Below are 26,065 nucleotides of genomic sequence, written 5' to 3'. Positions count from 1 at the left end.
CATCTTACAGGACATGGGGGTAAATTATCAGGAAATTTTTATTCTGGAAGTGGACTTATCCTTTAAGTCTCGTCAGTTTAAACATTTAAGCGCAACAACATGCAATAGAGAACTCTGTCCTCGTGCACTGTTTACAGAGACCCGTGTCTCTCAGACAGTGTGCTAATGCTGAATTGAGTTCTATTTTGTGTGTTCTTGCACTTGAATGGATAAATATGTCAAGGTATGTCCAAATACACATTAAAAACATGGTTATGTCTTAAGGAAACACGAACAGCTGAGGAAGAAATCACATGTATCGTTATAGATCCATTCAGTCTTAAGGTAACAGAGCTGTGTTATTAATATAATTCTAACAACCAAAGACAGATAAAATCACTGTTAGACCTGCCTGGAAAACTTAAAGCATTGTTTTCATTTGTATTGCATTGGTTTTAATTTATTTATTTGTTCTTATTTTATTACTGACTTCACTTTTTTTTATGTCTGATAACCTTTGATAATGTTTGATCTTTGTATAAATTAGGCTAGTAGTTATTCTGTAGTATATAAATTGGCATTGAGCCATGCTTAAGGGTGTAACTGGCAAATAAAAAATTAAGACATTTATTCCAGTTTTGCTACAGTAAACTAAAATAATATAAAGTCTAAAATGTACAAAGAATTAAATTTTTTTACAGTATTGTATTGAAGTTATAATTTATAGTATTGTGACAACACTAGTTTGTAGTCATGTTTTAGTTTCTGTTATGAAAATTATTATGGGTCTTTGAAGGTTCTGGCTTGAGGTTTTTCTGTCTAGCTGTTATCTTGCATTGCAGAAGTGTGAATAAAGGGTTTCTATATTAGCATTAATGTGGTTGCATCTGCAGTGTATAGCTCTTTCCTCTTCCTGGTATTCGATATACTCTATTGCTCTTGCATAATTGGTTCAAATAGCTAACCTCACTGAAAAGAATGATTGTTCAGCTGCATTAACAGAACAGTCTTTGACTATGAAACGATTCGTCCCACCAGATTTTCCTAATCTGTAATTTGCTTACCAAATCATCCATAGACAAGTGTCTATTAGACCAGCAACATGTATAACAAAGACACAATTCTCGACCAGTGCGTTGCAAGCACACAGTCCTGTTGTATACCTAACATTGCATTACTGTGGCAGTAACAAACATCAACAGCAACCCTTAGGCTAAATGCATGTGCCATTAAAACAAAAGTAGTTAGCTTTAAATATTTTTAAGATTTGCTCAGCAATGTTTTGGACCAACATAATGAACTACTTAATTGCTAGGTTGTGAGACACATCCATATTATCTTTTATCTTATCCAAAGAGGAACAGAATAAAGACAGAAGTAGAGAGGAAAAACAGAAGTGAGGGAAAAAAAGAGACCTGAAAGCGAAGGAGTGAATGATTGAGTATATGCAAACATTCCATTCTTGTTGAACACTAATTATGTAACTTAAGATGGGCGGAGTTAAATAATGTAGGGTTGTGCATATACTGTGTGTTTGGTATATGATGTGTATTTATTGTTCGTGTATATATTCACGTATATAGGGCACCTCCTACTGGTGCTTTGGTGTACATACACGCAGGTGTTAGATGACTTAAAGGGGGAAACAGGTTTAATCTGGGAAATTTGTGTCCTTGTATATGTTTGTAAAAAAACATTTATATAAATATTTATTTACTTATTTATTGCTGCTCATGTTTATCTTGTTTTGTGTTTGGTTTGCTAACCTTTTAAATTCTTATTTCCCCCACAAAAAAAAAAAAAAAAAAAAAAAATGACAGGTGAAAAAGGTGCTTAACTCTTTAAAAATGTCCTCAGTTAAATTAAAGTATAACCAGACATTTCTGCATGTTTACAAAATTTGAGACATATCTAAATAGATTTATTTTTCCATCAATTAACATAGAATAAACAAATTAATTATGTAACAAAAATCTTTAACATTTAAAAAACACATTGAGCTCTAGATATTATTGATAAATGTATTATTTAGTTTTTTCTTTTTTCCTGCAATAACTTTAGTATTGGTTGGTTGTTGAGCTTGACAAATGCAGTCAATAATACAATTTGTGTAAAAAGTTCTGAATTCTGAAATTAGATTATTTGCTTGTCTTCATACCATGCTCTAGAAAAGGTCGAAATGCTTGGGTGTCACAAGTTTTAGAAATGCTCAATGTGAAATCATTTGTTAACAGCAAATGGTTGTGTGCAAAATGTGGCACAGAGCTAAATGTTATGTTTTTGGTAGTAAATAGGACACCATCGTTTGTACCCTATTCATGTAAAGTGGCATCACTGTAATATAGCAGTTCATGACCTTCTCTATGTCTCTGTTTTGCAGGATCTGCAGATTGTGTACTCGTACCTCCATGGCATGGAAGCGCTGTCCAACTTGAGGGAACATCAGCTCAGGTACCAGCGTGTTTGTGTGAGGGTATTTTCATTACTACATTACAGAGGGAATGTGCTTAACACTCTGCTTATTTCATTTGCAGGTTGATGTGTGAGACAGTTCGATATGAACAGCATGAAGCTAATGAGGTTTTATACTAGTGAGTATCCAAACGCGCCCACACACACACTCAATACACTCTCACAAAGGCTGTCAGAAAATGTATCTCTATCTAGGTCAGTTTATCAGAGGTTTACATCAAAGTCACAAGGATGATTTTGTCCACACACACACACACACACACACACACACACACACACACACACACACACACACACACACACTCACACACACACACACACACATCTGCTTACTCTCCCTCTCTTTCTGTCTCAGACACAAACAGACACCGACATCTGCCTGGTGCTCAGTTCATTTAAATCTGTAACGTCTATCTACAGACGGGGATTAAGCTCCTAAAGGCTTTTTGAATATAGACACACACTCTGCCTACTAAAATAAAACATTCTGTTCAGAACTTCCTGTTTGCTTGGGTTACCACTGATATAATTAAAATAATATTTAAATATCATCAACAGTATTAGTGAGTGACATAATATCAGTTACCACAGAAAATATTTTGGGGTAAAAAAAAAAAAAAAAAAAAAAAGCTGTTACACTGAGCACATTGAGCCAGGCAATGAACATTAAAATACACACGTTTCAAAAGTACAACCACAGGACATAAACAGTATACTTTTTGGCATGAGTGTAGTGTGATAAAATAATTAACTGATTTTTGTCTGTGTTAAGTTTGTTAAATCCAAGTTGAATTTGTTAGCATGTAAGCATGCCAGAAAGGGACAGTTTACATGCACTTGTTTGCATAACAACAGTAGCACATAACAATATATTCATCCACCTAGAAAAGTATTCCCACCTGATAATGGATGACTTCTTGAAGTCAGGGTCTTATTGAATGGTGTGTTATTTAACAAAAATACAAACTTCATATTTTACACTTTACATTTACTTTTGTGAACATTACAACTAAAATATTGTTGATTGAGTCTAATTTGAACTGAGAAAAAAAAGGAATGTACTAGATACGATACTATGTAGTACATTCTTTTTTTTTTCTCAGTTCATACTACGTTCAAGGAAACCTTTTACATAGTCTGGCAAAAATTCTTATGGAAAAGTGAAGTCATGCAAGCTCATCAAAACCTGGAACATTCCCCATCACTTATGTACTTTTCCCCTATTTTTTTCTAACTGTAACCTCCCATTATCTGCAGTAAATCACTGTGGTGCAATGCCTACATTAACCAGGTTGTCAAGTCTATGCTTTCCAAAACACACAAAATCAGCCATGTGCTTCTTTTCACTGGGAATTGTGTTGTGCAAAATGTGTTTCCCTCGGCATAGTTCAAAACCCTGCTGTCTCAACCTCAAATGGCATGCCCGAGGACCACCAACAGTTTGATCTCTTGATTCTTTTTGCACACAAAAATGGCAAGTGCTTTCTCCAACTGGCATGTTTCAGTCCGAAGAACAAAATCGTGTTTGGGTGCTTGGCTTCTGAGGAAGAGCTATCTTTTGAACGCTCTATTTGAAGCATCCTGAAAAAAAGTATCATGGTTTCTACAAGAAGTACTGAGCAGCACAACTGTTTTCAACATTATTAATAAGAAGAAATGTTTCTTGAGAACCAAATTAACTTGTTTGAATGATTTCTGATCATGTGTCACTGAAGACTGGAGTAATGATGCTGGAAATTCAGCTTTGCATCACAGGAATAAATTATATTTTAAAATACACAGTATTTTCAAACAAGTATATTCAATCTTAATGCATTTTAAAAATATTACTGTTTTACTGTGGTCTTGATCAATTAAATACAGCCAAATTGTGATCTAACTTTTAAAATCATTTGAAAAATCCACAGTATTTGTAAACAATACTGTATATCCCGTGGTTGGTCACTTTAAATGCTGGTCAGATGGACTCTTCCTGTCTAATTGGATGGTTCTGCAGCAAGACCTAATTCGAAAAGTTAAAAGTCTGGCTATGCAAAGCTAGCAAACCACTGGTGCCCCTTTGCTCTGGAAACTACTGAATTTACCAAGATCCATTCGCCCACATTTGCATGATTCATTTCATTTGTTTCCTTTGCCCAAAATGACATGTGTGTTGTTGGGTCACTGCTCCACCCGGAAAATAATGGTAAGAATGGACTTTAATAGAAGCATTGTGTCTTTGTGGGTAATGTTGTTATATATGTCTTTGTGTTTTCTAGTCCTGATGACATTGGGACCTGCTGGTATATCCTCCTCTCTGGCTCAGTCTTTATAAAGGAGTCCATGTTTCTGCCCCGCAGCAGGTATGAGTGTTTTTTGAGTTTGGTTTGCCTCATTATTTCCTCTATGTGTTCTGTGCAGTGTTTTGTGTCATGTATTCTGTTTTATTTCAGTTTTGGTAAACGTTCTGCGGGTAGTTTGCGTCGTGGTTGTGAGTGTATCGTCCTTGAGGCTTCAGAAATGATTGTGGTGAGTTACATAGGCCTGTAAAAGTGCAATAAGAGTTTGATGGGGATACAGTTAACCACTCTGTCTCTGCCAGGTGGACTACATGGATGACAACGATGAGTATTTCCAAAGACAAGCATCTCATCGGCAGTCCAGGAGAAGATTCCGCAAGATAAACCAGTGCGGAGAGCGACAGACTATAATTGATACGGTTGATCATTATCCAGTCAGCAAGCCCCCTCTGCCACCAGCATACCATTCGGTCCGTTCACACATATATACAATTTTATATCTGCCCTTTTGATCACATTATGATTATACAAATAGTTGCAACTGTTAAAGTGCGGTCACATTAGCAGAATTTCTCAGGCAAAGCCTCTTACTTAGAGGAAGCTTTCTGTTGGTCAGTGCAGTGAATTGTGTGACCATCTTGATCCGGTTGCGAAATATTCATGGGGAAATCTTTCTCTTAGTTGCATATTAGATTCCTATTAAAATTACTCTTTTTATGAACATTTCCCAAACATTGTTAATTGTGACTGCATCATAGCACTTTAATACAAAGTATTTGATTTTAAAGTCAGTGTGTGCATCTCAACACAAAACAGAGCTTATTTATCAGCATTAAAAAAAACTTATATGTAATGTGTCACTGTATTTGTCCTCAAATTAACATGTGGTATGCATATTAATTTGTTTTTAATTTTGTCTTGCTGCAGGAATGCTCAAAATCCCAGGTAATTTACCTTTTAATACTATCGAATATCTTCAAAGTTGCTTTTTGTGTTTTTTGTTTGTTTTGTTAAAATGCTATATTCTGTCAGCTTTATATGCAAAAAAAAACAAAAACGATTATGTAGGTTGACTTCCTCAAAATGTGTAAATGCTTTGACTTTGTTGCACAATGAAGACACTAAATGCAGATTTAAATGTCTAAAAGGCTTTGAGGTTGTCAACTTTTGACCACTTCTGAAAATAGTAGAAAACTCATTAAACTGTGAAGACATGCCCAGTCTATGAGCACTTGAAGAATGCATCTGTGAGCAGGCGCTTAGTGTTTCTTTACAAAATGGCATCACCAGCTACTGCCCTGGCATGCATAATACAGTGATCATAGACATTTTCAGGGATCCATGTGAATGGGCAATTTTCAAAAATACATAGAAAACATTTTAGATTTTTGTACATTGTTGTCATGCAAACATACCCTAAAATGCATGTTAAGACCAGGTGTAAATGGTAATGCATCTCGGCTGAGCACTGCAGAAACATCAGATATACCAGGTGGAAACAGGGCCTTTGTCCCACAGAGTTGCTCTCTAGAGAGTGCTACCTTAGAAAATAGCAGCCTATGTAGACAGCAATCGCTAGGTTTTGGAACTGAGCCATAGTCTTGGCTAAATTCTTAGCAAATCTAATCTGGTAAAAGCTTCCCAATCTTCTTTTCTATCACTCTCAGTTTCTCCCTTGTGGCACTTTGAGCATGTAGTCTCTGTCTCTCCCCATCAATTTCTCAACAACAACTAACTCCCAACTGCCCTAAGCAGGGCCGCATTAAGACTATAAGGGGCCCCTGGGCTTTATCTCTTGAGGGGCCCTTCCAGGGCTCGACAATAAGGACTGCCCGATTGCCCGAGGCTAGTGTGAATGACGCTCGAGACAGTAGACAGAACGGTCACTTGCCTGATCGGGCCAGTGCTGTAGGGTGTGCGTTATATGTAGTCTATGATATCGTAATTGTTGATTTAACGATCTGATATTATCGAGTATGCATCTCACTTTACAAAAAAAAAAAAAAAAAAAAACCCATTCTGTGCACGCACGCACTATGTGACGTAGTCTAGTAGGTTAGACTTGTGCACGTGATTTAGTCTTAATGCCTCAGAATTCAAATATGCCCCTGTAAATATTTCATATTTATATAATTTAATATCTAGGCTATGTTAACTAATATTACACAAAGAGTGCCGTTTTTCTCCAAATATTAGCATGATTACAAATGTGATGATTTTATTTAGCGTACAGTTTAATAAACAACTTAATATCAAGTGACTTACATTTTAGACACCAAATCGTCTGTTTCGCTGTATTTCGCCAACGAAAATGGTTCCAAAGTCCACAGAATTGTTTTGCATCTCTGAGCAACACTTCCTGAGTGAATCAGCCGCTTGAATGAATCGGTTGAATCTCAATGATTTGCTCATTAACAGTGATTCGCTGCCACCCACTGGCGGGTTTAATTTCAGGTTAAAATGTCTTCATTTTTTTAATAATTCCACAGTATTTAACGTTTTATATTTTCAACATTAAAAACATTTTTATGCATCTGTAACTGCTCTTGACTGATAAATTTTTAATAGTTTAATCTATATAGTTATACATTAGATCACAACTTCTCTACCTGAAAATCTCTAAACCTACATGAAAAACTTGAAAAGCACCATTTATTACATTTATAGGTATGTTTGTTCTGTTGTATTTATTTGTGCTATTACTCGTAATTTGGTTATTTGTAACTATTTTATTACTTAGCCTACTGTTTATTTGTCTAACAATATTTAAAATATAAATTAATCTAGTAGCTTTTGCTGTCATTAACCTATTATTGAGGTTAAATGTAACAAAGACAATGAAAACAATATCTATGCTTATTTTATAGGCCCATTTTCAATTAATTCAGTATTGCATGATGTCTGTGAGGTAGAGGGTCTGCATTCCCGCGGCTGTCCCGACCACAAATTTTGCGCCGCGGGTTTAAATTTCCAACTAAAACACGGTAGCGGTCGGTAACTCTGGTGTAATTTGAACGGGAGCGGTCGGTCATTCAATATCACTTTCCCGACGTCCTTTCAGAACAGCATATCTTCGCTTTATCTTATCGACCACCCGGTATAGGCTACAGCCTGCCCTGCACTCAGGACCGTTATGCACGCGCTGCACGCATGGACCAGTTTTTTCTGCGTCATGCATTGTATTTGCGGGTCCACAGGGCAGACTGTACCGGTGCTAAATATACGGCCCTAAAAAAGGATGGCAGAGCAAAGTCTGGATGCGCTGTCCTTGAAGGACGTTCAACTTGGACTGGAAAATGGTCAGTTTACTGCTAAGAAACCCACATCAGGCAAGTCTGATGTATGGGAGTCTTTTTCGTGTATCATAGACGCAGATGAAAAAAAATAAATAAATACCCTTTGCGCAATGTGATAAATGCCTAAAAGTGTTCCCGTTCAGCAGTCACAAGACTGGAACCTCGGGTTTAAGGCGGCACTCATGCATCATCACAAAGGATCAAACTAAAACTGGCATTTACAAAGTCCAGGCCGGTGCCAGAGCAGTTTAAAAAAGAGACAACAGAAAAATGTGTTGAATTTGTTTGCCAAGACATTCGACCGTATGATAGTGTGTCCGGAAAAGGTTTTAATCAGCTGGCCCAACATTTGGTCGACACAGCAGCAAAAATCGGAAAGTTTAATGTCAGTGAGATACTTCCACATCCAACAACAGTATCAAGAAATATTGAAAAGAGGGCTCAGAGTCTGCGTTTTTATTTATTTTTTCTCTTCGACATTTTTCCCCTACTGTGTTGGCAATAAAATGTTAAATTTCGTATCTTGACAAGGCGAATAAAATAATAAATAAAATTTTTGTGCAGGCAACATTTTTATTTTCTCCGTGAAAAATGGAAATTTGAAATTTTGGAAACGAGATCTAAATTTAGCAGGGTGGTCGGGTCGGGAAGAAAATTATTCTAAGCAGACAGCGGGTGAACAAAGAGTTCATATATATCGGGAACGGGAGGGTGCGGATATAAACCCAGCGGGTTTTCTAGCTACTGCTGCCATATCACAACCAACCTGTAAATGGCGGTGATTCCCTTTCCCTTTCCCCTTCACCATTATCTGCATCTTCATCTTTCCCTGGGCCCGCGTTAAAATATGATGTTAGTTTCGGATTTTTTTTTTTTAACAAACTGTTCTGACGTTCTACTTTATCTTGTGCTGTTTTTCTTTTTTGCGAACCACTGTCATATTTACGAGACATTGCTGTCACATTAGATTAGCCATTAGATTAGTTATTGTCATCATTAGAATAGGCGGCAATTATCTTATAAAGAATTCAACGTAAGTATGTCACGTGAGTTCGATACAGGCCAATAACTGAATGCTTTCAGACAATGATGAATTTTATTGGATTTCAGACAATTAAACAATGCCCACTGTGACTGATGATTGAGAGGGTTTGACTGACACTTCTCGAGCAGGACTTGCAACGCCCGCACGTGCATTAAAAGCAAAGCGATAAAGCGTAATTTTAAAGGGACAGCCAACGAATTATAAAAATCGATTACAATATTTTCCGGCATCATCGGGGCCCTCCCCCAGCCCGGGGCCCTGGGCTTAAGCCCAGGTAAGCCCGTGCATAAATTCCACCCAGTGCCTGGTTATGATTGACAGCAGGAAGGCGGACTCTTAACAGATATATGTGCCATCCTGATTGTTCAGTGAGCTGTCAGTCATTGCAGGGTTGACCCTGGTGACTGGTTTAGTAGGGCAGTGGGTGTCAACCATCCCCCACCCCCCCTCCACTTAAACAATACCAGCCTCTTGATAATCCCATGATCCCGCATGGGTGTGTGTGTGTGGGTGTGTGTGTGTGTGTGTGTGTGAATAGGACAGAGGGGCAGGGTCTGATGAAAATTGTGTCTGCAGAAACATCACCTGTTCCAGAGTGCTGTCTGTTACTGTGGTGATGGGCTGATTTCAGTAGAGAGGGATGCTCTCTGTGAGCAAGTGCACTGGAGAGATAGATATTTGAACAGTAAATAGGTGTGGTTAGAACAGTGTGGTAAAGAAAGATTGATAATGTTTTAGAGATTAGTTTAAATGCACACAGGATGGTTGGGCATTCAGTATTGCAGGCTATGAGACAGCTAGTCCTGTCTAATGGTTATGGAGTCAGGAGACAGGAGACCAGGACTGTGAGTATCTCTTTCACACACACACACACACACACACACTCTTAAAAAAAATACAAAGGCTTGCATATTTAAAAATATGCATAATTCTTTTGCAACAAAAGGTTAATCGCACACATGCATTACCTGTAAATAAATGCATGCCTGCTTCATTTTATAAAGTATTAGGGAGCAGCTGAATTTAAAGGGTGGACTAAAGTTTGACATTAACAGTATACAACCAGACAAAGTATTAGTGTACTGAGTGATTGGTGAACAAATATATTCTGAATGGGAGAGAATTATAGTTTTGTTTTGCAAATGTAATTTTAATTAAAGTCTAAATTATTTTTAATAAATAATTTTGTTGAAATTATATGTATAATTGGGCTGCTTGTTTTGGTTTGCAATCTAATTTGAGTTATTTTTCAAATTTTATTTTTACTTAATTCTATTTCAATTATTAATCTACATGCTTTTGTTTCTGATTTTGTTGTGCAATCTAAATTTAATTTAAAATTGATTATTTTTAATTAATTCTATTCACATTGTTAATCTGCATAATTTTGTTATTCAACTTTATACTTGATTTGATTTTTATTAGTTTTTGCAGTTGTTTTCCTGTCATTTTATTTGACTTCATGTAGTCATATCAGTGATTTGTTTAAGGGGTTACATTATTGAGTTTTTGACTTGCGTGATTATATTCTGACATGTGATTTTATTGTTGGGTCACTGTATGTAGGCCATCTGATCTAGGACATCAGTACATGAACCCATCAACTTTACTGTAGTAAGCCTCAGGGGATGTTGTACAGTAGGGTGTTGGTTAGGGTGTTTAGATCTAAACATTACTTTGGTTTATTAACTGATGAAAGCTTTGGTCGTTAGTCTATACATTTGTTCACTTTTGGGACCTTTTTATGGTGCTGCGTGTTTGCTTGTATCAAAGAATTGTGATTGCCAGGCCTGGAAAGGGTGGATATATGCCACACTGCTAGCAATAATACTTCATTGTGTGTTTTATTTTTATCGACCAATAATTAAAATGATTCAGAGTAGATGGATTATTAGATGTTTTAAATCCCACTGTTCAGTTGAACTTGTACATGTACATGTGAGAACACATCATCCATTCCACTAACGAATAATTGTGCTGACACTTACTCAGGGTTTTAAAATTAATCCTTGGTTTCCTGATGATTTGAAGGGAAAAAACACTTTATTTGCACAAATGCTCAAAAGTTTGTGTCAGGGAAGAATTGTTATATTGTTTTTATGCATATACAGCACATAGTTGACATTTAAAGCAATGAGTATCTTGTTATGTTACATGCAATACTATTTTAAATACTATTTTAAACAATAATTTAAATATTATTATACATGCAGTATAATTATACTAGTTTAATTCATATAAATTGAAGTCTGGAATATTTGTACTTTTAAAAATGAATTTGTCACTGCAGGGAAATTCACATGAAATTAAAGCTAAAAGGTACTTAAAACGTATTAAGAAAAAAAGAAATGTTTACCAATTACGTCACGGAAAATATGAAATTTACTTTATATACATTACCTAAAATCATCTAAAATATGTCGATTTCATTTATTTTCTAGAATAATCTAGCTATTTTTTACGTGCTTATTTATTTATTTGTTTGTTTATTTATCACTCTTTTTATAACGGTGTATGATTCTCTTGCAGCTTCCTGCCGACTTCTCAAAGCTTCACCCCTCTGACAGTTGCCACACCCATATGAATTCCAGCCAATCACGTTCCAGCATTGCCAGTGATTCAGGAAGTAGCAGCCTATCAGATATCTACCAGGTGATAAGAGACTCTGAGTTTCTATCCCTCTATAAAGCAATCTCCTTACACACTCTGCAACAGAAGCGCATTCTGACAGAGATTTATTGTGAACATCTGGGACACACACACTCGCACACATTTAAATCCTGTCCTGTAGAGGACTCCCCCACCCTCCTCTGTGGTCCATCTGTCACCTCTCCGTAACCTATTCATGTCAGTCCTCAAGCACACGTACCTTTTGATCCACAGATCAGCATTTCACATGCACACCCAAACATCCATCGCATGTACAAACACAGCCGGCTCAGAGGGCCAACACACACTTCTGTACTGACACACCATCTGTACACACACAGTCATAATCACGTGATTCACTTTGTCTGTTTGTAAATGCGGGTCACAAAGTACAGAAAGCCGTTAAATGTCTATGAACATCATTTGCTGAAAATTATATTTATTTTACAGGCCACTGAAAGTGAATGTGGGGACATGGATCTGAGCGGGCTTCCTGAAACGGCAGTGGACTCGGACGAGGATGATGATGATGAGGATGTAGGGAGGGGAACGGACCATCTTATGAGTCGAGATATTGTGAGAGACTGTCTGGAGAAAGACCCTATGGACCGTACAGATGATGACATCGGTACTCTTTTGTGCTTTGATTTGATCAGTGATGGAAATTCACTAAGCTACTTTCATTATAAGTTTCACTTACACTTTCTCTTTCATTTTCACATTCTCTTTCTATAAACAGAGCAGTTGCTGGAGTTTGTGCAGCAGCTTCCAGCATTTGCCAGTCTGAGTGTTTCGGTGCGGAGGGAGCTGTGTGCCGTCATGGTGTTTGCGGTTGTGGAACGGGCCGGAACCATCGTGCTCAACCACGGTGAAGAGGTGAGATTGGTCCCTTTGCAGCATTTCATCTCTACATTTGTGTTCAGCTGATAACAGGCGAATGTGTGTGTGTGTGTGTGTGTGTGTGTGTGTTTTAGCTGGACTCATGGTCAGTCATTCTGAATGGAGCAGTAGAGGTGATCTATCCAGATGGCGGCAGTGAGAGTGTGTGTATGGGTGGAAGTTTTGGTGTCTCCCCTTCTATGGATAAACAGCTGATGACTGGAGTCATGAGGACCAAAGTGGACGACTGTCAGGTAAGAGTGTGTTTATACTTGTAGTAAATATGGGCATAATGATGGTGAATTAGTCCTCAAGCAGCTTGTTTCTGTCAGTAAATTTTATCTAGATTTTGTTTTTGTAAACTTTAGTATTTTAGTTTAGAAAGGCACTTTTATTCAAAGTGATAGTGTATTTAATAAAAAGCCCCATTCAAGCTTGATTTGCAAGGCAAATAATGCATAAAATGTTGACGCAAAAAACGCCAGTTAACATTATTATTTGTGTGTGTGTGTAGTTTGTGTGTATTGCCCAGCAGGACTACTGCTGCATTCTGAATCAGGTTGAGCAGAACACACAGCGAGTGGAGGAGGAAGGAGAAATCGTCATGGTCAAAGAACACAGAGAACTCGACCGGACGGGCACCCGCAAGGGACACATTGTTGTCAAGGTATTTTTGTTTTTTAGAATAATTTGGAAAAAGTACTCAGCTGAGAAATTCAATTTTGGCTCTTGAAGTTGATTGATCTGTTCTGGAATTTAATCTCTGACTTTATATGCTATGTGAATATAATAGCCCATCGAACATCCCCTCCACATTTTGTGTTTTAAAGATCTTTTTTTATTTATTTTTAAATTTTTTAAAGAAATTTTGGATGCATTAAATTGATCCAAAGTGACAATAAAGACTTTGAAGACTGGAGTAATGGCTGCTGAAAAATCAGTTTTGCCATGACAGGAATAAAATACATTTTTAAATATATTAAAAAAGAAAAGATAACTTGTTAAAATATTTGACAATGCTGATAAAAAAAAAAATGCAGACTTGGGAAGAATAAGAGACTTCTTTCAAAAATGTTAAAACATTTATCAACTTCAAACTTTTGAATAGTATTGTATGGTTTATTCACTTGTCTTAGACCATTTGACCAATTAATAAACCTAAATTAATTTGATTTAAAATGTGTGGGGTTTTTTAGTAGTAAAAGAAGAAAGATCTTTAAATGTGGTAATTTAAAAGAAAAATCTGATGTACACTTTTTAGGGCACTGCTGAAAGGCTGATGCAGCACTTAGTGGAGGATCATTCAGTTGTTGACCCTACATATATTGAGGACTTCCTGTTGACCTATCGTACCTTCCTGCCCAGTCCTCTGATTCTGGGACAGAGACTTCTGGACTGGTTTAATGAACCCAGTTTACGGGACAAGGTAGCGTGACTGAATCAACCTTTTCTAAAGAAACCCACATTAAGCTTCAGTTGGACGGGACTCACAGTTCTTCCCTCTCTCCTCTAATCAGGTAACCCGAGTTGTGTTGTTATGGGTTAACAATCACTTCAGTGACTTTGAAGGAGATCCTGATATGACCAATTTTTTGGAGGAATTTCAGAGCGATCTGGAAAGAGAGGTATAGACAGCATGCAAGCAATACTTTAATGCATATTTAAAATATTTGTCATTCATCACTTTATCATCTTTATTAACTTCCTCTGTTTATCCAAACAGAAAATGACTGGTCAGTTGCGGTTGCTCAACATAGCTTGTGCAGCTAAAGCCAAACCCAGAGTGATTACTATAAATAGGCCTGCTCGAGAGATGCCCCTCCCCTTCGCACTGATTGGAGGAGCAGAACGAGGAACGCGCCTCTTTATCAGCAGCGTGGAAGTTGGTAGCAAAGCAGAGGAAGCTGGGCTAAAACGTGGAGACCAGGTGACACCTTTCAAACCTCTGTATAAAACAGTGTTAAGACACTGAAGCATGTTCTTTACACACATTATTTCTTTCTTTTTGTCTTATCTAATCTTTTTCACACTGGTGCAGATATTGGAGGTGAACGGGCAGACATTTGAGAATGTGCAGCTGTCCAAAGCAACTGAAATTCTCAAAAACAATACACAGCTCTGTATGAGTGTCAAAACCAACCTCCTGGGTGAGATTCCTACCTTGAAACACCTTCCAATACATAAGAGCTGTTGATAGATATCATTTTTTTTTTTTTTACTCACTTTCACTCTTCTCAGTCTTCAAGGAGCTGGTGGCCAGGTTGGCAGAGGAAAGGAAAAACGGCATTCCTCATCTTCCAAAGATTGGAGACGGAAAGAAAAACAGCCGTTATTCTGTACCTGAACTTGGGGCTGGTTCTGATGTAATAGGTCAAGAAAAGGTCAGCAAGAAGGTCAAAGCACATACTATGGGCGGCCGAAATAAACTCATGAAGATTCTAGACAAGACACGCATGAGCATCCTACCTCAGAAACCTTACAGGTATACAAGCACACAAACTCTTCTTCTGACGCTATTGCTGACTTTAAGAATCCTGAAAGAGAAAGAACATCAGTACGAATCTTGTCATCTTAGTGATATTTTCATAAACAGAAGGGCATTATTTCACATCCACTGCTTTTGACGTATGTGTTAAATTCTGATTGATGTTCACCTCATACCGAGTCATGCTGAGTCATTGTCCTTTTGTTGTATAGTGACCTCGGGTTAGGGCAGACTCAGGATGACAGCATTGTGGGATTAAGACAGAACAAACAGACTCAGCCCACAATGGCAGTCAGTGGAAATCTCTCATCCAGTAACCCTGACCTGGCCCAAGGCCAACAACGCATCATCGACTACAGTACACAGCCACCAGGTAAATATGCATACAGAATACAGAATACTCAAGTGCATGCTCAAAAATCAGCATAATATATATGATCAGTACTGTGTGTGTGTGTGTGCATATGTGTATGTTTGTGTGTGTGAGTGTATATTTATATATACAGTACACACAACACATACAGTACAGACCAAAAGTTTGAAAACATTACTATTTTTAATGTTTTTGAAAGAAGTTTCTTCTGCTCATCAAGCCTGCGTTTATTTGATCAAAAATACAGAAAAAAACAGTAATATTGTGAAATATTATTACAACTTAAAATAATAGTTTTCTATTTGAATATACTTTAAAAAAATAATTTATTCCTGTGATGCAAAGCTGAATTTTCAGCATCATTACTCCAGCCTTCAGTGTCACATGTAACATCCTGATTTATTATGAGTGTTGGAAACAGTTCTGCTGTCTAATATATTTGATGAATAAAAGGTTGAAAAGAACTGCATTTATTCAAAATAATTTTTTTTTTTTAATAATATATATTCTAATAATATATTTTCTTTACTATCACTTTTTATCAATTTAACACATCCTTGCTGAATAAAAGTATTGATTTTATTTTAAAAAAGAAAGAAAAAAAATTACTGACCCCAAATTACTGACCAGTAGTGTATATTGTTATTACAAAATACTTCTTCTTCTTCTTTTTTTTTTTTTTTTTTTTTTTTTTTTTTTTTACTTTTTATTCATCAAAGTATCCTAAAAAAGTATCACATGTTCTGAAAAAATATTAAGCAGCAGAACTGTTTCCAACTTTGATAATGAATCATCATATTAGAATGATTTCTAAAGGATCATGTGATAATGATCCTAAAAATTCAGCTTTGCATCACAGAAATAAATGATAATTTAAAGTATTATAAATTTAAAAAACAATTATTTAAATTGTAATAATATATCACAATATTACATTTTTTTTTCTGTATTTTGGATCAAATAAATGCAGGCTTGATGAGCAGAAGAAACTTCTTTCAAAAACATTAAAAATAGTAATGTTTCCAAACTTTTGACCTGTACTGTATATAGACACAAAAATAAAGATTTTGATGTTGAGACATATTCACATAGCACCTTCGGAACTTCACAACCTGATAATTGTTTGCTGTTTTTAACATAAAATATAATGCTGCACATGACATGGCTATATTTTACACACAGCACCTTCAATATAATTTTCTGCTCATAAATGCATTCCACTCTACTGCTGCTTTTTGTGTTCCTTTCTTTGTGTTATATTTGTGCGATTGTACTAATGATCCCGCTACCCTCTCCTTGCTCACAGCACCTGGATTCAATCGTGAGTATTTGTGCACTCACTACTTACTTCCCGCCCATCTATACACACACCTCACATATACACTCACCCATCTATATAGATATCCGTCCTCCTACCCATGCGTAATTCCCTCTTAATTGCCTATCTATGTCTATCTCTCTCTCTCTCTCTCAAAGTCTGTAATAAAGTTTTATCTAGTTGACTGTATTTCCTTCTCTCTGTTCTGCTGACCTTTTTAGCCGTGTATAGTATCGTTCTTGTACAGATATTATTCATTTTTGCAAACTTGAGTCAGTGGCAACATTTTCACTCATTATCTGTCACTTGTTGATAAAAAAAATAAAAAAAAGACTTATGGGAAATTCTCATTTTCGTGAAAGTAAGATGTAGCAGCACTGTTGCCATGTTTTTTCCAGTAGACTGTGTTTTGCCAGTTGTCTGGCAAGCCTAACTCATGCTCTGGGTCAAATTAAACACGCCTTAAGGCTGTGGGACTATATACACACTTTATTACATTGTTTCTGGTTTATTTCAATGGCCCGTCTGTGTAGATTAATACACTTTGTGCCATTTGCTAAACTTGCCACTGGGCCAAGTCATGTAATTAAATGACCTTTCTTTTTTTCAGACTTTGATGTTCTACTCCTACAGCTTTGTCTTTTTATGTACAACTCTCTTTCTGTAACTTCTGTTCATGCTTAGCATTGTCTGAAAGTGTTTCCAAAAGTAAACATTGGTTCTCAATGTTTTCAATTAAGCATTGCAAGCCCTAATTTAATTATTCAAGTAAGTAGTAAAACAAAGATACAAATTAGAATGTTTAAATAAAAAATAAAAAAAAGTTATATTTAGAAGAATTTAGATAATTTATTTTTGCACACAATTTATTTATTTTTTTATCCCGACTGTTTACACTAACTGAAACATAATTCTGAGCAGTTAATTGTAATGCTTTGAGGTATACTCATGGTTGTCTGTGATCATCATACCAGAACAGATTTTACTAAATTACCAAGATCACTGCTTGTTAGAGGAAAGTCCTACAAGACGTTTGAACAATTGAGTAGCATATTGACACCATAGTAGCCAAAGTTGTTTACAGGGGACTAAATGTATTATGTATTATCTACTATGTAAAAGTCTGTTACGTGTAAGTATTTTGTCATGACTTCCAATTAACTCCTCAGTTAAAATGCTGAGGGGTGGGCTATATGATCAAAATCTTAACCCTGTAATTTATCAAATGAATTTACCTGTGGCAGTGATGGCACATCACCAAAGAGTCATTAGGCTTGTCACTACATTAAATTATTATAAATCGAACAAAACCTTACAGGTTTCATAATCCTCAAAGGAACAGTTCACCCAAAAAACCAAACAATTGATTAACCCCATTCTAAAACTAAGACAGTTAAAGAATTTTGGAACTATAAAAAAATTAATAAAAAATTTTAAAGTTTTATGAAACTTTAACACCTTAACATCAGTAAATAAAGATAACATTTTTGGGTGAACTATCCCTTTAATATCACCACGTAATTATTATTATTATCACTTCCATCCCAAAACTACTGTAAGCATATACAACTTTACCCCCTTATATCAGGTAAAGGGATATACTGTTTAGCAAATATAAACTGCTTGACTGTTTATACCATCAGATAATTTAAACTTTATCATCGGCCAGCAATAATAAATTGGATATGTGTAAAATTGGATAAACCTTAGCAGTGTGATTGTAGTCAGAAGATCTTTTTAATTTAGTATTAACGTTACTTAAGAACCTGTACTTTGGACAGCTCTGCTTTCCTATAAAACTCTGCAAGTTGTGTCTTCTGCAGAAGAAATTTCCTCTGATTCTGCTTGATCTGGATCTCCAGTTAACCTCTGTCTTTGTTTTTAGAGTTCCTTTCATCTCTTTTTCATTTGACGTGTTACATCTTCCTTATAGGCATCCACCACGTCTGTTTACCTAATATAGTTCTAGAAGCTGCATGTAATCTGTGCTATGCAGGAATGTTTGGATCCTAGTTCTGATTGAGGTTTACATACTTCTTATATACAGTTGTTTTATGGTTTGTTGATGTTTTTTATCCACAGAATTGCAAGACCAGGTGCTGCGTGTTTTCAAAGCAGACCAACAAAGTCGTTTCTTACTGATCAATAGAGACACCACAGCAAGAGAGGCAGCCAATCAGGCGATGCGAGAGTTTGGCTTGACAGCAAGTCCTGAAGCCTATTCGCTCTGTGAGGTTTCGGTCACACAGGAGGGAGTTATCAAACAGAGACGACTACCTGATCAACTCTCTAAACTGGCTGACAGGATACAGCTGAGTGCCAGGTTTGGTCTTGAGCTAAATTTGAGAAGTTAAATTTGCAATTTTGTGGTTTAATTTCATGTGATGGTTATTTTTTTCTGCTTGCTTTGCCAGATACTACCTGAAGAGCAACATGGAGACAGAAACGCTGTGTTCGGATGTGGAAGCACAGGAGATGCAGCGAGAGTCTGTGGTCCCTTTGTTGTCTTTGAGCTCCATGGAGATAGCCAATCAGCTGTCAGCGCGAAACTATCTGCTCTTCTCCAGCATTGAACCAACGGATTACATCAGTGACCTCTTCAAGCTTCACCCACAAGAGCCTCCTAGCAACCTGCGCAACTTTGAGGCTCTTGTAAACCAGGAGACCTTCTGGGTCGCCACAGAGATAGTACAAGAAACCAACCTGGCCAAAAGAGTGAAGATCATCAAGCACTTTATAAAGATTGCCCTTCACTGCCGTGACTGCAAGAACTTCAACTCCATGTTCGCCATAATCAGGTAGTGTTTATGTGCCATCTATTAAAATGTGTGTGTCCATGCTTCTTACCATACAAACATGCCAATGTGCTTTTGTTCCTTGCAGAATTTTGTTAAGTTTGTTCCTGCTAATGCTAGGAGTAGTCCATCTTCTCTCCACTATGTGATGACTTAAATGTTTCTGTGTATCTTTTGCAGTGGGTTCAATCTAGCACCCGTCGCTCGGTTGAGATCTACATGGGAACGGTTGCCTGGAAAATATGAGAAGCTTCTGGCAGAATTACAGGATGTTTTTGACCCTTCTCGAAATATGGCCAAATACCGCAACCTCCTCAACAAACACAACCTGCAGCCACCGGTCATCCCTCTGTTTCCTGTCATCAAGAAAGACCTCACCTTCCTCCATGAGGGTAACTTACACCTACACCTTTCTCTTCCAGTTGCCCAGTAATTTGGAATTTGGTTTGAAGATGAAGTATGAATCTATCAAACACGTGTGCTTATAGGCAACAACTCCAAGGTGGACGGACTGGTGAATTTTGAGAAGCTGAGGATGATTGCGCGAGAGATCAGACACGTGGTTCGAATGGCTTCCATCACCATGGACCCTGCATTGCTTTTTAAGACTAGGTACACTCACTTACAAAGCATGCATTTATTCAGCAATGATTATTCAAATACACAAACATGTGTGACATCAATAAAACTTTGAGATAAAAGCATAATTACAAAAGCACACTAGGTGTTTTTCGAAACTTACTGAGCAACACAGGAAATGCATCCTTATTAGTGACCGATTTAAAATGCACTACATGAGCGAGTGCATGCCACACAAATAGTGCTCCATACAAGAGACTCAATATAAAGCATAAAATACATATGCATACAAACAGGGTAAAATAATCTTTTCACCATATCCCTCATTTTTTATGAAAAATATAAAAAATTTTGCCTTGTTGAACATTTTGAATGAATTTTCCATTTGTGGCAAAGCATTCTGGGTTTGCAGCAAAATTAAGATACATATCTGTGATGCCTTAAGATGTTTCCTATGAAGGCAGCTCAATAGGGATTGGAACAGAGCTGGTCTCTTGTACAATGTGGCATATATCCCATGCTGACAGTTTCTGCTCACAGTCATTTGTGTGCTTGGTGTCTTACTGGACTTCTTGTTTTTGGGCCTTTGCTCTGTGGGCTTCACTGTCTAAGCACTAGTGTCTTATGCCTCCTTTTACACAATCTCTTAATTTTCTTGTTCTTTGACTCTTCATGGCACTCTTTTGTAGGAAGAAAAAGTGGAGAAGTCTTGGGTAAGTGGGACTGCTACTGTCTTTCTCTCTTTCACTTTCTGTTAACTGTCAGTTTTTCTGCGTGATACTAAACCACACTAACACTTCGCTCAGTAGTCTATAGCTTGTTTTAATTGTGCTGCGTATGTAAAATCTCATCTTTGACTTCCTTTTCCTGAATGCTCGTTGTCATTCTCTAGAAAGGCATGAATTTTTGATTGAGTGTTTTCAATGATGATTTATATGGTTGTATAAAAGTATTTTTGCTGCTTAAGTAGCAATGGGCATTGAGTAATATTGTAGTGGAGTACTCTAATGTCAATGTAATTATTTATTTATTTACTCATGCACATCCCTACTTTCTAAACATGTAAATATTTCATTAACCTGTAGTTTTCTAAAATAGTCACTTATCTCAATAATTTTCTTTGTGCACATTAAAAATGGTCATGTTAATTCCCCAGCTAAATTCTCTGGCTGTCTCGCTAACTTCTGCTGTTGATTTGACATGTTCAGTAATGTCATTTTGCATTAACATTGATTGTGTCTTTTGTTCTAATGCGTGTAGGTCTCTAAGTCAGGTGAGCAGCTCTTCTCTCTCTGACATTGGAACGATGGGTGGGAAGAGGAAGGGGAGGCGGAGCTCTTTTCTCAGTGCTAAGAAACTCTATGAGGTGGAGATGATGAGCAGACGCGTGCGGCAGTATCTGGAGGCGCAAACACACGAGAGTGATGAGGAGAAGCTCCACGAACTTTCTTTGCAGTGTGAGCCTGCCCACAGCTCCAGTGAGTTGCACACACATTTTTAGAAAACTATCACCTTGCTTTTTTGAATTTTGATTATTGTGAACGAGATAAAATGTAATTGATTATCAAAAGTCAGTTGTCTTTTTTTATGTTCTCAGTTGTCATCTTAGAATAATGCATTTTATTGTAATTATTATTATTATTGTTGTTTTAAGTTATAAATTAAAATACATGTATTATATATATATATTATAAGTAATATAATAAACACCAAAATGTGATAAATATCAATATATATATATATATATATATATATATAATTATAAGTAATTTAGTATAAACACCAAAATGTGATAAATAGCATAGTAAAAACAAAATGTATGTGTGTGCTTGTTATTTCAGTTCTGAAGAACTCAGGTGAGAGGAGACGAGTGGATGCATCTCCTGTCAGTCAAAGAAGCACCACTCCACAGCAGACTAATGGAAATCATGGTTGCAAGAAATCACTTGGCAAAGAGTTACCACCATTTGGTAAGATCTTTCACTTGTTTTACTTCCACAAATGATCTAAGTTCTGGTGTCATTCGAGCACCCTCTGCTGGTGACTTGTAAGTGTTGTTTGCAGTGAGATGAGGTTTTTGTGACTGTAGGTGCCCAGTCTCCTCAGTCTCTTCATAAGATTTTGTCTCTCTCAGAAGAGGCCCGGGACAGACCACGAAAGCTGCCTGAGGACAGCCAGTCAAATGCTTCATCTCTACTCTCCTCTCCACGTACCTCACCTCACAGCACACCAAGAAAAGGTATGTATTGAATCAGTTTTTAGAATCTTGGTTTGCCCTTTATTTTGCAGTGTTCTTATGTATTTAATATAATAACTAAGTACTAAAGCTGAACATAACCTTGAACCATTTTAAATCCAAGTATTTCCCTTATGTTGCGCAGTCATTTCTTAAGTGCACATGCTGCAAAATAAGGTAACACTTCATTTTAAGGTGTCCTTGTTACACGTTACATGTACTTACTGTTATAATAACAATAAATTATGCATAATTACATGCAAGTAATCCTAAACCAAACCCTAATCCTAACCATATAGAAAGTACATGCAGTTTTTGATGCGGTGATTGCTTTTGATGTTTTTCTGTCGACTGTTTTAGTAACTGCATTATAGTAAAATGCTATAAAATCTATGAAGTTTTTGCTAACTTGGCATATAATATTTAAATGTGATAAGTTATGGCTTTCGAAATTAAAAATACAAAAAAATAAAAGCTTTAAAAAAAACAGTATGAGTTGATCAAGATTACGTAATTGGAAATTTTTAATTGATGTACTTGATTATTGTATCATGCTGAATGTTGCATTATTTAACAAGTTATTGTTAAAGAAATGCATATTTTAATGAATCACGTAAGAAATTAATCCCTGTTCAAAGGTTTTGAAAGGGGTGTTTTTAAAAATTGAAAATCGATGACTGCAAATCAATTCAAAAGAACTCACATTTCTAAAGAGTAATGTATTCTCGGATGTATTTAATTGTTTGGTTATTTATGCTTTCTTTTATAGCCCCACAGTTAGTGGTGAGTGAAGCATCAGATCAGCTGAGTTTAAGCTCCTCCTCCTCTGATCTCATCATGGTTGGTGACCACACGCATGCTCAAGCCCATACGATTACACACCCACTCAGCACATGCAGAGCTGAACCTGACCAAATAAGCTTGGGGTAAGAGGTTTTATATGCATATATGTACCTAAAAAGTTGTCGATTAGTCAATACGGTTGGTCTAGTACTTTATTTTTAAAGTCTCTTTATATTTCTTTCTCTCAGATCCTACTCCTTGACTCAGGATCAGTGTGACCGTGCGTCATTGGACGCAGCAGACAGCGGCCGTGGCAGCTGGACGTCCTGCTCCAGTGGTTCCCATGATAACATCCAGAGTATTCCACAGCGTGTGGGTTATTATGACAGCCGCAGCTGGGAGACGCTGTCAGAAGGGATGGGACGAGTTCATGTGACCACACCTACTGGTTACTGGGCTGATGAATTGGAAGGAGACACAGGAACGATAAAACGTAGAGGTGGAAAAGACGAAACTCCAAACATAAACAAGAATACTGCGAGTCGGAGGGAGGGACGTTTTAGAGAGCCGCCACCCACACCGCCTGGTTATACTGCTCTGTCATTGGCTGAGGCAGACAGCCACATTCATGCGCATGGGCGACGCCCACCAGACTACACAGCCGCTCTGCAGAGGTCGCGATTCCTTAAAAGGTCATGTGATCCTCCTCCACTTCACCCATCCAGTAGATTGCCAGTATACAACCACTGCCAGTCACCACGACGACCACAACCGGATGGTGGGTATTTGATTATGAAGTAAAAAATTTATCCAATCCAATAAAAGAAAAAATAAGTGAATGTTTAAAATTGTTCAAATCTGCTAGAGATATAATATCAATTGCACTGATACTTTTACCAGTATGCTACCTTTGTTTAATTTATTGTTTGATAGTCATTCCGCTTATGAAATATCAGCCAAGAAAGAAAATCACAGATTAACAATTACACAGCTTAAAATTTTTGCATATTAAATAAAATGCCTGATTCATATTTTAAGTTTATTACTGTAGTTTGTGATGAACAGAAAAAAAAACGAATAAAAAGCAATTCTGCACATTGGTAATTGTAAAATGAAATATGAAAATAATCGGTATTATTCATGAGCAGTGTTATTTTAGCATCACTGAGAAACTGTTATATTATTTATATTTTGAATCTTTTTATATATATATATATATATATATATATATATATATATATATATATATATATATATATATATATATATATATATATATATATTTTTTTTTTTTTTTTTTCCATTTTAATTTTAAAGTTGTAGTAATTTTGTTTGCAATTTCTGTTTTTTTTTTTTTTTTTTGTATGTCTGTATATATTTTTTGTTTTTATTTATTTATGATTTTTTCCCCCTCAGATAATTGTTTATTTTATTTCAAATAATGACAATTTTGTTCATAGTTTGTTTCACAATCACATTTTTTTTTTTTTAGTATTTTTACTTTTTTTAATGTTTGGAAAGAATAAGTCAAGCTCTAATTTTGTCTCTTTTCTTTACAGAAAATGAGCAAATATCTGCAGTTTAATCCGAGACTCTTCGTATCTCTTTCCCAAAGTTAAACAACATTCATATGACAGTTGATATGGAATCGTGGCCATGTACTGAACTACAGCAAATCATTTCAGACCTTCATGGAGAACACTGTGAAAGAGGACAGGAGCAGATAAAATGTTGGCACTTTTAACATAAGTTCTACAAATCAAAGACAAGAAGGAAGTCAAGCGGTCTCATTTTAATTATAGCGTGATCGTGTTGCACACGATGCAAGATCAGTGTTACAAGACTATAGAAACAGTATTATTTCATTAGAAGTTTTAATATGCAATGTTACTTTAGTATGTCACGTGTTAAAGGCACTGTATGTGTGTGTGTGTTGTGCTTGTGAGAGGGAGTGTTGAAATCAATCACAGAGGGAGACGTGGTTTTCTTCGGACACTTGAAGACAGAAAGAAAAGACTGAGCAGCTGCCTCTCACAAACCTCAGTATTCTCAGACATCTTCTCTGTACTGATATCAGTGTTTTTATGTTACTAATGAGTATATGACCATTTTAACATGCCTTTTCTCATCTGATCATGTTCCCAAAAACTTTCCAAATGTTTCCCACCTTTCTGTTTGAAAAGATTTTATGTTTTGTATTTTTATTTAATTTTATCTGTCAGCACCATTGTTTCAAACTATCCGAGTTAATGGCACAAATCATGAATTGTTGCACAGATTTTCAGAAACAAGAGATTGTGGTCAAGAATATATAAGTTATAGTTGTTACATAGATGATAGGTGATCATAATATGGTCAGTAAATGGTTAAAACTGTATATTTTACTTAGATTGTCATGAGTTTGTGATAGTTCAGATGTATCGCTTGTGTTTCTACCCAGCCAAATCTATAAGAATCACATGTATTTCTACGTCTTTTACAAAGACAACTGGCAAAGTCTGTAACTACTTTTGTATTTTTAATACAGCTATTGTAAATAATGGTTATATTTTGTTAAAAATTTCAGAGACTTGTTCTGTTTATTGGACAATTCAGCTACAAATGACTTGAGGGAAAATAAACACTGTAGCAATGAAGTCTAATGTCTCATCTCCAACTTTGTTACTTTTGATGCTTTAATGTTGTATACAAAGTATCTTAAAGATAAAAAAGCCAGATCTTTGACATTATTCTGACAAACGGGTAACTCTGCCCAACACTCAAGCCATTGGCAGAGAGCCGCCTCCATGTTTTCTGATTGGCTAACAAGTGTGGTCTGTGATCAGATTCTTCTATGCTTTTTATGAAGTATATGTTACGCTATGTTTACAAAAAGTATTATGCCTTAGGACGCCTAT

The 26,065-nt window shown here is 36.4% G+C and overlaps 1 protein-coding gene across 5 annotated transcripts in view; it reads left to right on the top strand.

The window, feature by feature from the left end:
* Positions 1-25,810, top strand: part of LOC109049617 (rap guanine nucleotide exchange factor 2-like) — a 39,742-nt gene extending 13,932 nt beyond the window's left edge. Inside the window, exons 2-29 of one of the 5 annotated variants that reach the window (XM_042716141.1) lie at positions 2,360-2,430; positions 2,514-2,570; positions 4,710-4,793; positions 4,884-4,959; positions 5,033-5,200; positions 5,658-5,675; positions 11,601-11,723; positions 12,171-12,348; positions 12,460-12,596; positions 12,695-12,853; positions 13,114-13,266; positions 13,861-14,025; positions 14,117-14,224; positions 14,323-14,526; positions 14,638-14,746; positions 14,838-15,081; positions 15,297-15,457; positions 18,858-19,098; positions 19,190-19,573; positions 19,751-19,962; positions 20,059-20,182; positions 20,839-20,862; positions 21,410-21,627; positions 21,991-22,119; positions 22,287-22,388; positions 23,155-23,311; positions 23,417-23,946; positions 24,728-25,810. In XM_042716141.1, coding sequence (XP_042572075.1) covers positions 2,360-2,430; positions 2,514-2,570; positions 4,710-4,793; positions 4,884-4,959; positions 5,033-5,200; positions 5,658-5,675; positions 11,601-11,723; positions 12,171-12,348; positions 12,460-12,596; positions 12,695-12,853; positions 13,114-13,266; positions 13,861-14,025; positions 14,117-14,224; positions 14,323-14,526; positions 14,638-14,746; positions 14,838-15,081; positions 15,297-15,457; positions 18,858-19,098; positions 19,190-19,573; positions 19,751-19,962; positions 20,059-20,182; positions 20,839-20,862; positions 21,410-21,627; positions 21,991-22,119; positions 22,287-22,388; positions 23,155-23,311; positions 23,417-23,946; positions 24,728-24,753 — 4,362 coding nt within the window. In that variant the 3' untranslated portion in view covers positions 24,754-25,810. Of the gene's footprint in view, positions 1-2,359; positions 2,431-2,513; positions 2,571-4,709; positions 4,794-4,883; positions 4,960-5,032; positions 5,201-5,657; positions 5,676-9,617; positions 9,917-11,600; positions 11,724-12,170; positions 12,349-12,459; positions 12,597-12,694; positions 12,854-13,113; positions 13,267-13,860; positions 14,026-14,116; positions 14,225-14,322; positions 14,527-14,637; positions 14,747-14,837; positions 15,082-15,296; positions 15,458-18,857; positions 19,099-19,189; positions 19,574-19,750; positions 19,963-20,058; positions 20,183-20,838; positions 20,863-21,409; positions 21,628-21,990; positions 22,120-22,238; positions 22,389-23,154; positions 23,312-23,416; positions 23,947-24,727 lie in introns of those variants that run through there. The other 4 variants (XM_042716138.1, XM_042716140.1, XM_042716139.1 and 1 more) reach the window with 4 other exon arrangements.
* Positions 25,811-26,065: the final 255 nt, after the last annotated feature.

The sequence above is a fragment of the Cyprinus carpio genome, chromosome B1 (genome assembly GCF_018340385.1).
Source record: "Cyprinus carpio isolate SPL01 chromosome B1, ASM1834038v1, whole genome shotgun sequence".
NCBI lineage: Eukaryota > Metazoa > Chordata > Actinopteri > Cypriniformes > Cyprinidae > Cyprinus > Cyprinus carpio.
This window is presented reverse-complemented; position numbering and strand designations above follow the sequence as displayed.